Source organism: Xenopus tropicalis, chromosome 3, assembly GCF_000004195.4.
Source record: "Xenopus tropicalis strain Nigerian chromosome 3, UCB_Xtro_10.0, whole genome shotgun sequence".
NCBI classification, from domain to species: Eukaryota; Metazoa; Chordata; class Amphibia; order Anura; family Pipidae; genus Xenopus; species Xenopus tropicalis.
Genome location: NC_030679.2, coordinates 105,294,057 through 105,306,089, shown reverse-complemented (window position 1 = coordinate 105,306,089; position 12,033 = coordinate 105,294,057). Strand labels below are relative to the sequence as shown.

Genomic DNA, 12,033 nt, shown 5'->3' with positions numbered 1-12,033 from the left:
CTGGACATATTTTTCCTCGAACACATATAAAAAATAGGGAAACCGATTCCTTACTTGAATTGGCCAAGAAATTCCTTTATTTTATCAACAATTCCTTTTCTGGTATAACTTACCTGCACACCCTATATCTGCTGAATGGCTGCCCTTCCAGTCCTCCTTTTCTGTATGTGGCCATCTGTTCTTTAAACTTTAATAACCTTACTTAAAAATTCAACAGCAGCAGGAAAAGGTGACTTTCAATTAATAAACTAAAGGGGTTATTGAACCTAATACTGCTTGAATAGAACATGATCGGACTTGTTCATTTTTTCATTATGGATAATTCTGTCCCTATAAATACCTTTTGCTTTTTATCATGTGGGTGCATAATTTCCAATCTTCTTGCTTCTGCATAGCTACTGCCATATAGTTAATTATAACCTTCAAACCTATTAATTTCCTTTTCTCACAAGGTTACAGCTGACTTCCGCATATATACTGTATATGTGCACCTCTTAAACTGATAGAGATTCCCAGTCCCATGAAACTGCGGCCCCATTCAGGGAAGACTGATTTATACAGTGATTGCGCCACTGCAATCAGAACAGCACTTAATAGTGCAAAGGCCAAGTGACCTGAACCTTGCAATGATTGCAGCATGCTTATAATTATCCTCTAGTGAGAACAGAGCTGGCATCCCTCAGGTGCCGGTGGCATGTCATTAACAGAGTGAGGGTGATAAGTCACAGAGCTTTACTTTAAATAGCTTTAAATACTCCAGATTTGTTCATTTACAGCAACATAACCTTAGCCTTTATGGCTTCTGTAGCTACGTGCATGTGACTTTTTTTTTACCAAATAGATGCTATAGTATCTATGAGGTTAATCTACAGTATATAATAGTGAACCCCCCCTACTGTATAATAACTTATTATATAGGAGTATTTGGACTATATAAATGCCCAAGTCAGGCGCTTCACTGCTCACAGTGCTAATTTATAATACCCAATATAATTTTAGAAGGGAGATGTATCTTTATTTCTAATAGCAGGGCTGTCCATTTGGGAACCCGTGAGCAAGATATTACTTCACAATAATAATTTTTGTCCCTACATAGGGTCTCTGCTGTTGTCTCTTTGTGTGTAGTATTGCTGCTAACCATGGTATGAGAGAACCCACAACTTGAAAGTGCAATATGATGAGTACCAGGATAGGAAAACATTGGAGCCCTTATGGTATTCAGTTTCCTTGTATTAGCTGTCTTTAGGAGGGCTCTCAGCAGGAGATAGTTCACTTCACTCCATGTGGGGATAATAGCCTCTGAGAAGGGACTGTGGCTGTGGGATAGCAGGTATAGTAGGGAGAGATGGTGCCTATAGTAGCAGTGGGGGGATAATAGCCTCTGGGAAGGGACTGTGGCTGTGGGATAGCAGGTATAGTAGGGAGAGATGGTGCCTATAGTAGCAGTGGGGGGATAATAGCCTCTGGGAAGGGACTGTGGCTGTGGGATAGCAGGTATAGTAGGGAGAGATGGTGCCTATAGTAGCAGTGGGGATAATAGTCTTGTAGATTGTAAGCTCTTTTGGGCAGGGCCCTCTTCACCTCTTGTATCGGTTATTGATTGCTTTATATGTTACTCTGTATGTCCAATGTATGTAACCCACTTATTGTACAGCGCTGCGGAATATGTTGGCGCTTTATAAATAAATGTTAATGTAATGTAATAGCCTCTGGGAAGGGACTGTGGCTGTGGAATAGCAGGTATAGTAGGGAGAGATGGTGCCTATAGTAGCAGTGGGCTAATAGCCTCTGGGAAGGGACTTTGGCTGTGGGATAGCAGGTATAGTAGGGAGAGATGGTGCCTATAGTAGCAGTGGGGGGATAATAGCCTCTGGGAAGGGACTGTGGCTGTGGGATAGCAGGTATAGTAGGGAGAGATGGTGCCTATAGTAGCAGTGGGATAATAGCCTCTGGGAAGGGACTGTGGCTGTGGGATAGCAGGTATAGTAGGGAGAGATGGTGCCTATAGTATCAATGGGATAATAGCCTCTGGGAAGGGACCGTGGCTGTGGGATAGCAGGTATAGTAGGGAGAGATGGTGCCTATAGTAGCAATGGGGGGATAATAGCCTCTGGGAAGGGACTGTGGCTGTGGGATAGCATGTATAGTAGGGAGAGATGGTGCCTATAGTAGCAATGGGGGGATAATAGCCTCTGGGAAGGGACTGTGGCTGTGGGATAGCAGGTATAGTAGGGAGAGATGGTGCCTATAGTAGCAGTGGGATAATAGCCTCTGGGAAGGGACTGTGGCTGTGGGATAGCAGGTATAGTAGGGAGAGATGGTGCCTATAGTAGCAGTGGGATAATAGCCTCTGGGAAGGGACTGTGGCTGTGGGATAGCATGTATAGTAGGGAGAGATGGTGCCTATAGTAGCAGTGGGGGGATAATAGCCTCTGGGAAGGGACTGTGGCTGTGGGATAGCAGGTATAGTAGGGAGAGATGGTGCCTATAGTAGCAGTGGGATAATAGCCTCTGGGAAGGGACTGTGGCTGTGGGATAGCAGGTATAGTAGGGAGAGATGGTGCCTATAGTAGCAGTGGGGATAATAGCCTCTGGGAAGGGACTGTGGCTGTGGGATAGCAGGTATAGTAGGGAGAGATGGTGCCTATAGTAGCAGTGGGGATAATAGCCTCTGGGAAGGGACTGTGGCTGTGGGATAGCAGGTATAGTAGGGAGAGATGCTGCATCTGGAAGGTACTGTACTATTATGAGATATTATGCTTTATGGTGGTAGTATTCACACACCCCTAATAGAACTAAAACTAGCAGGCATGTCCGCACTGATTTAAGAAAAATCACAATTTTTACCTGCATGTAGTAAAGTAGCACAATCTGTTTCATAGAGTTAAAGACATATCAAATCCTAGGCATATTCACGTCTTAAACATGCTCCCAAGTATAATGGCAACATTTATACCACCATTGCCCCTCAATAATGCAGACATTAAATAAGACATTACTTTTTATATAGTGTTGCTATATTCATTTTATGGATAAATAACCTGAGATTTCTCAGGAGTATTTCCTTACATAGAAGGAATGAAAATCACTTGTATGGATGGGGAATATGCCTGGAACAGGATTTTATTACAGAAAAATGCTGAGAAATGCTATACGATCCAGTAGTGTTAGCCTAATTATCGTCTGTACAATATAGCAGCACAGGTTGAGCTGCTGACATCAGCACAGGATGCCCTCTCAGGGGGCCTTCTTTCCTATACAGCCATATTAGAAGTTGTCATGACATGGAAATTACTGTGACTGTCTTTCCTCTCTTCTTGGCTCAGCTTTACACTGCCCTGGGCTCCAGCAGAGTGTAGCAAAGCAGTTCAGGCAGCTTAAAAGCTAATCACAAGGTATCAGGGCAGCTACATCCTATAAATAAAGCAGCTGCTCTAGAAGTCACACACAATATAGATGACTACAGTGGTTCAAAAACAAGTTACAGCAAAGAGTGTCATTCAGCACAGGGGAAAAAGCAAATCAGTTACACATGATTGGTTGGTTGTGGATGTGTATATTATATAAAGGCTGGAGCATGCAAAGGTCTTTCTAGTAATATTAGAAGTCAGTCTTTTTAAGGTGTCTTTTTGTCTAGGGTCCCAGCTTTACAAGTTTTTCCCCCTCAGGGGGGAAGATTGTGAATAAATGTACATAAGGCATGATTAGTTGATAGATAAGTGACTGCTTATGATTTAGCTTGCCTTCGGCCAATGGGATTAAGCCAGTCTGTGCTATGTGCTTGTGATACCTGTGATACCCTGGAGTCAGGTACAAACTGGGATTCAAAATAGGCCCTGGAATTTCTAGTACAGAGGCCCAAACAGCTCCCATCCCCACCAGCCCAATAAATACTGACTGTCTACATACCTCCTAAGTGTCCCGCATTGTGCGGGACAGTCCCGAATTTAAGATGGCTGCCTGCAGTCCCAGATTACCTATTAAATGTCCCGCATTATCAGCAAGTCTATAGTTGGCTGATAATTCATATTCACAGACCTCAGACCTGTGGCAAACGTGCAGATTTGTAAAGCTGTACGTGTAAACGTCTACAAACAAGATGTAAAAAAGGGGTGTGTTTTTAAAGGACAGACATGGCTTTCCGTGAAGAACAGCTGTCCCACTTTTCAGTTCTAAAATGTTGGAAGGTATTTGTCTACGGCATCTTACAGCAGCCCCTCAAACATTTGCCAGAATCCACAGTCTGGGACTGCCTGGAGTTGTCTGCCAGCATACACCCCATAAAGTGTGTTTCAGTCTTCTTCAGCTAAAGTCCCTTATTGTGGCATATCAGTTCTTGGGGTCCCAATAGCTCACAGTTGGGTTCCCCAGAACAAAATTAATGACATTTTTTTAATCATGTCAAGTTTTAAAACTTAAAGGAGAAGGAAAGGCTAATAAAGAGTTAATCTCAAGCTGCAGGCATACCTTCAGTTGTCTCAATAGTGCCCTTAAGTCTCCCCATATTTCTCCTGTTCAGATGATCAGAAGCCAAACAGGAAGAAAAACTGCTGAGCCGTGTTAAGAAAGTTCCCATAATGCCTCACTACTGCACCCAGACCGAGACTAAGGGGCACATTTACTAATCCACGAACGTCCGAAAAGCGTCCGAATGCGTTTTTTTCGTAATGATCGGTACTTTGCGACTTTTTCGCGAATTGTCGCGACTTTTTCGGGCTCTCAATACGAAAGTTGCGATAATTCGCGAAAGTCGTAATGGCTATGAAAAAGTCGCGACAATTCTCCAAAGGCATAATGGCAATGAAAAAGTTGCGACAATTCACGAAATTTGTTATGGCTATGAAAAAGTCGTGACAATTTACGGGAAAGTCGTAACGGCGACGAAAAAATCGTAAAAAATACGAAAAAGTCGCAAAATGTTCGTTTTCCAATCCGAATTTTTCTCATTCGGATTCGTGGATTAGTAAATCAGCCCCTTAGTGTACATGCTCAGTTAGTTAGACTATGAGGAAGCTTCCTGCTGATTGGCTCAGATCCACATTCCTAAGGGGGGGGGTGAGTTCTTATAATTCTTGAGGGATGGGGGAGCAGAAGAGGGGAGAGAGCAGAGAGCTGCCTGTCTCTGGCACATGAATTACAGACACAACAAATCTTTTGACAGAGAAGTCAGTGCAGCGTTTCTGTGAGTGCTTATGGCTGTATTTACATAGACCTTTCTGATAAAGCTTACTTAGTTTTTACCTTTCTTTCTCCTTTAACGTTGGATATTTTTTCCTTCCCAGGATACTGAGATGAGGAATCAGGAGCTGGAAGAGAAAGTAAGGACTCTGAAAAAGGATATGGATGAGAGCAGGCACAGACATGGGCACTTGAAATTGGAACTCAAACATTTTTTGAATGTATTTGATGGAAAAATGGATGACTTGCATGAATTACGTCAAGGACTTTCCAAATTACAAATTGATAACTAGTCCCACTAGGGTGTTGTGGATATGTCTTCACATGGTAGGGTGTGCAAACCACTTGAAACACAGGGTTGGAGGATGCTGTGCTCACTGCTTTGAACCTTTTTCTATTACATGCAAATTGCTGGGATTCAGACTGTGTTTTTTTAATTCAGATTGGCAACCAATAGCTGCCTAAGACTCTAAGCCATTTGTTTCAATTACTACAGAATCTGTCTAGGGTTAGACTCGGTGTAATGTGACGGACAAGTGATCATAGCACTCGGCGTAAATGGATAGGACACAAAAGTGGCATGGTAATTGTTCCTGTCACAGCACATATTCCTTTGCTCACATCAGTGCAGAGTAAATGAAGCAGGTCAGAAGGTCTGTGGAAGGGCTGGAGAGTGGTAGGCCCCAGTGCAAAAATGTTTCTCAGCCCTTGCTTCATAGGAAAAGAAAAATCACATAGAGTGCCCCTAAAGTGCAGGGCCACAGTTTAGCACCACCAGCTATAATAAAGGCAGCTCCACCTTGAATCTACACTGCCTCCTATAGCCCCAGGAAGACTAGAATGAATGCACTGCAATAAACAAACTAAGCACATAGCCAGGAACATGATTATTTTACTGCTTCAAATACCAAGTTGGAGTAATCAGAGATACACTGACAGAGGCAGATGCCATAAACACTATTCATCTTCTAAGTGATAAGGTTTCTTTCTGAATACCAGGGGTCCTTTACCTATGGGTCTGATCTAAATGCAGGTTGCCATGCTCTTAATGGTTGCTCACCATAATCCCCTTAAATACAATGGCATTATTTCCTATTATATATTAAATTTGTGAAATATAATAATAATAAATTGTACACTTCTAGTATACATTTTTACATATAAACTGGTGCAAAGCTGACTAACTTAATTTTAGTTCCCCAACTAGACACTGTTTGTGATTAAAGTAAATATAATTATTCCTCATGTCTTATTTATAATAAAATTTCTCTTCCATTTTTAGTTTGATAATTATGAGCTGTTTCATCTGTACTTACACCAGTGTTGTCTTTACATTCATCAAAGAATCTTCCATTTGCAGCAGTTCCAGCATTGCACGCTTTAGGTTCCTAGCTGCCAGTTATTAAAGATATTAAGGGGAAATTTCAGCCCATGCCTTTTATAGCTCTTCCCATAAGTGCCACTGGCTTGTAGGGGATTTTCTCTGAAAAGTAACGTTCTTCCCACAAGAGCTCAAGTAGCTGCTATAAGTAGCTCCGTATGTCTTCACCCAAATAGGTTTTACATAACTTTGTTGTCCTGTACATGATGAAATGTGCACCAATCAAGTGGTGACCACAGGGGATGGCATGATGTTGCAAAACACATTTTTCAGATTTCTTAATGCTGTGTATGGGAATGAGCTTTCATGAGAAGTGCCATGTCTGAGGGATTTCTCTATAGACCTTAGCAGACCCCAGCCATCTGATGATCAATCTACATTGCTTTGTTCATTGCTAACTATAAACAGTGGTGTGAACTGAGTTACCTTTCTGCCTTACATTCTTTATAGTGAGGTTAATGGAAATCTAAAGCTACAGGCTTTGATTTATTTCAACTCAAAAATCAGAACAATATTGTTTAGAAAACTGCATAGAATGTGTATTGTTATTGTTTGTTAGCTTAAATTTCAAATCTAAATGTCCATTTAAGAGGATATAAGTATGAGCTGCATTTTATTGGGAACCTGTTTTACAAAGCCCCCTTGGTGTACCAAATTTAAATGCATTTGATTTCATGGCCAATGTTTAAAAGAATCAATTTATAGAATACATAGAAATGAGCACAAGAGCCCAAGAATATGATTTATTTAATAAAATTAAATAATAATTTATTTAAATAAAGATAGCTGCATTTGTGAGATATGATGACTGTGTAGTTTATGAATTGTGGGTTGATAGTAAAAGTGCATTCTCGGTCAGATAGGATGCCAATTATGCATACAAGCAAGTGACCAGGTACCCACGCCCTTCCAGCAGCAAAGACTGCAAAGACAAACCCATGTAAGAATAGTTAAAGTCTGCACAAAGTAAAAATTATAGTAAATTAAAAACAAGCATGGGGTGGGAATACAGCCTATTTATCAGACTCAGCTTGTCCCTCTACGTGTAATCCGGTGGCTGATCACTTGTTGCATAGAAGGGTTATTGTGTACATCTGTTTAAGTTTCAGATTTCGGCACAACATAATGAACTTACTGTACATGGTCAGTGTGCCCTGGGCTGCTGTTGCCAGATAAAATTTAGGGATTGTTGCAAATTATCAAAACATTAGCAGGGAAGTGCGGTTCCATCTGTCATAGTAACTGATGCTACAGACTGATTAATAGTTCAGAAAGGATTGGTTTCTATGGTGCCACGTAATGTAAATCTGAAATAATTACCAATCAGCCTACATATTAAGTTATACTGTATATTCCATGCCAGTCTTTAGGCTCTGTCAGTTGACAGCCTAGAGTATGTGCAGTAAATCAGTAGTTAATAAGATAAAGGGCTACTAGGGCATCTTTGTGGGCACAGACCTTGTGAAGGGAAAGTACGTAGATGGAAGTTCCTCTTTTCTTTACAAAGCGATTATATTGGGATGAGACAGACTGCTAGGGCAAAATCTTCTGCAATCATAAACTGGTTTATTTTTTATTGTTGAATTGGTAAAACGTATTAATTGCAGAGGCAAAGAAAATGGCAGCTCCAGCTTAGAGCCATGCACATTTTCTTTGTCTTGGCAGAGGTTTTTTGCATGGTCTACCATAATAGAGCCTTTTGCGCTCAGAGAAGGGCTTTATCCCACTTCAGGCAATGAGGAAGGGCTCAACTAGGGAAAGCATTATGGTAACTCATCTGTTCTAATACATTACTGTTTCTTAAAAGGGAAAGAAACACCTCTGCACTATAAAGCTTTTAATAAATCATATCTATAAATAGCTTTATTTAGGTGGGCTTTCTAAATGGATTTTGTCTAGTATAGAAAATATTCAGTTAAGTTGTGTTTGACAGCCATGTAAGGCTACAAACAACTGTTGCTTTGACACGTTTTTACATATACATTTGTGTTGCTGTTAAACTATCTGTGACTTTTATCTAATTCTGCCTCACTAGGCCCATAGCCCATTAATTCTTGTTTGACCTTCTAGTGGTTAATTCCTTTGGTTGCCCTTGGGGAAAGTCATTAACCATATTCAATATTCTGTCGGTCCATAAGGTACACCTTTTTATGTGCCCGAAGGCTACATAGCTGATAATTCTGACAAATACATTTTGCACCCAGTGGATGTAAAGTATCAGTAAGTGGTTACACAATTCAGTTTCTCTCATTCACAACCACCCACGGACCCGGTTCTAGATCTTGATATCTAGATCTCAGTGTTTATTTCTTTAACCAAAGTTGCCTTCTCCTGCCACAGATCAAAATGGAAATACAGACACAAGAGGGATAATAGTAACTACTTCCATGGGGCCTTGTAATAACTCAGTTCTGCTCTAGTTTTAACCTTTGGGGTGAGTAAGTCTCTCTATTAGTAAGAACATACATTTTCTTACAATGTAGTTGTGTTACACAATGTCCTGTTTCTTTAGATTAAAAACTAATATGGCTACCTCCAAGATGCTCACTATTAGTAGAGATTGTTTCCTTCTCTAAAAGGCAAAAACATGAACTGAATAAGTAGACTTGGAATCTATTGTAATTTGCATCAATCTAGCGGTTTTCCAGCTGCTCTCAATGCTGCTCCCACTATTCCGTGATCCTAGTATATTGTAATGGTTGTGTTGGAATTTATCTGTACGAGTTTACATACTTCCGAAAGACTTTTAAGGGACAGTGTTTGGTGAGAGAACTTTTATTTAAAAGGACAGGTCTACAGTTTTGAAGCAATAGTTAATATATAAGATGCCATAATGTAGAAATGAATGAGCAAAAATGAAATAAAGCACTTGTGAAATATGCTCAAAGAAGTGATTTTTTTATACGGAAAGTGTATCTGGATAAAGTATTATTGTAATTTAATTAAGAAAGTATTAGAAAGCTGTTCAACTCTAGTGTGCATAGCATGGGTAGAGAGGTCCTAGCACTGGCACTGACCTGTGGTAGAAATAAGAGCCTCCAGCACCATTCTGCTATTCACACTGGCAGGGGAACATTGGGAGTTTTTAGCTCACAGTCTCTGGAATGACATTCATTGCCTATGTCTTACCCGTGGGGGGATGCATTATCATTCTTGCCTCTGCAGTGCTATGGCTCAAGTATTTTCATGTACTAGCGGTAAAATGAACATTGAGTTACTTATGTCATACAAAATATTCATACCTCAAAATAACTCATTTACTAAAATCCAGTACATCACATAGCCATAAAGTGCCAAAGCACAAAGTGCGGGTGAGTATTTAATTATGTTCTCTGACAGGTCAGCTTAAATAACACTGTCTTTTCTTACTGTGGCAAGTAAATTTGCTTCAGGGATCCCATGAAATATGTATGATGTGGTTTGACATGGCTCAGTGTAGGGTAAATAAATGAAATGAAGAGTGCAATCCTCCTTTTTCTTAGTCTTAAATATATTCTTGAAAATGTCTTGACATTTCATTGTTCTGCCTTACAGCTATGGCAGGACCCAGGGAAAATAGGTCCAGGTTAGCGTGGATTGTACCATCTATTAATTTCCATTTAAATAGACAGTAAATTAATAGAGCTATTCTTACTGTGTGCATGGAACAGCTCCTCTCTGTATTTATACACATGGCAAAGAAGTGCAATTTTACATGCCTCGGCACAAGTATATTTGAAATCTCTCAGTAGCAACAGCTATTTAAAATAAATGGTATATTTGTAATACCAGTGTATGGGGAATGCCTTAGGCAATTTATACAGTACAGTATGGCAGCTTTCACTTGCTCTACATTACAATTATGCAGGTAAGGGTTGTTCTCTGTATATAAGCTATGTATGTGACCATTGGTCACAGGAAAGATCGTAATTGTGACACTTATGGCCACCTTAAGCTTGTCAGTGAGTGCCAGATTTTTTATCAGACACGCACAGGGAGTACACATGCCTTCCCAAATGAGCACTAAGTGGTGCGCTCTTGCAGGAAAACAATAAAGAGTTTTCCTAGGTAACATAAATGATTGCCCTAGGAAATGCTTCTAAAGTGAAATGCTAAATAATCAGCAGTCTTTTAATGCAAAAAAATCAGCTGGCACTCAAGGGGTTAAAGATGACACCTCTTGTGCAGATTCTGTTTAAACGCAAGCTGCACACACAGATATTGCTTTCAATAGCTGATTATAATCAATAATAAACAGGTGGCCTCAGCGGATCATTAACTGTATATTGAATGTGGTGTTTATTATTATTTTCAATTACTAATAAAAAAAATACAATTCATTCTTGCACTCATGAAGGTTGATGCACTGACTGACCAACTATAAAGAATTGTGTACTAAAGGAGCTCTCCATTCTAATTCTGTATTATCTTCTGCTAAATTTGGGAATAACAACTTTCATCAACTTCACAATTTTTGAATGCTCTGCCACAGAACTAGTCACCCTGAAGGGATATGATGGGTTCATTCTGTCTCTCCAAGGGCAGTGCCATAGTATAGTGTTCTGTCAAAGCTGGATGCCTGAGTGGAAGCTTTACAGGGTCGGCTGCTGTGAGGGATATATTGCAGGGATGTTACAGTCAGCTGCCATCACTGAGGGCCACAGTAACCATAGTAACGTAGCTCACTGCTCTGTCAGTTTGATAGCTAGATTAGTGCTCTCTTTCAAAAGGTGCCATTTAAGTTACCCTTAGGCATTTACTGGAATACACTCAGGGTTTCCACTGTGTTTGCTTGTCCAGAAAAAGGGCATTGTATGACCCTTTTATATAAGCATTTGTTTCTCTTCACACACTGCAGTGAGGAGAGGCTCTCCAAACACCCTGACACACACAAGCACTTTATGTACCTTATTTATATTTTTTTCTTAATGGCATTTAAAAAGCAAAAGTGATTTTATTTATATATATATATATATATATATATAAAATCTCCATACATACATACATACAGTAGGATGTAAAAACAAATAAAGGTTCTATTGCAGGCTCCTGAATCCAAGCTACAGCAATATGCTAATCAGCCCCAGGATGCACTCATATTGTTACTATAAATGGGATCTCATACGTAATAGGGTGTTTCATGCCAGTAGGCCCTTGATTAAAGCCAGTCATTTGCGTATTTGTACTATAAATAGAGACCTCTATGGAGTCATTACTATGCAGCTAAATGAAACAAATGCTGTTATTTAGAGCTGTTTTTTGGGAGGTGTAAATAGGGGGCCACCGCTCTATGTCCCCTATCTCTGTGGCTCCAGAGATCAATATTTGTAGATAGTGAAGAAGAAGAATAATATAGTAATAATATTTTGCTCTTTGCTACAGATTTACCACATTTCAAAGAAGGACATGTAGTGTGGGGCATATTTATTGTAGTGTGTAAGAAAATCACCAGTAATGTTGCCCAGTGATGTTGCCCATAGCATCAGATCTTTGCT

The 12,033-nt window shown here is 40.0% G+C and overlaps 1 protein-coding gene across 1 annotated transcript in view; it reads left to right on the top strand.

Annotated features, from left to right (window-relative positions):
* homer2 (homer scaffold protein 2) overlaps nt 1-6,468 on the top strand; it is an 88,197-nt gene extending 81,729 nt beyond the window's left edge. The window contains 1 exon segment of the mRNA NM_001016054.2: nt 5,283-6,468. Coding sequence (NP_001016054.1) covers nt 5,283-5,471 — 189 coding nt within the window. The 3' untranslated portion in view covers nt 5,472-6,468.
* The last annotated feature ends 5,565 nt before the right edge of the window (nt 6,469-12,033 follow it).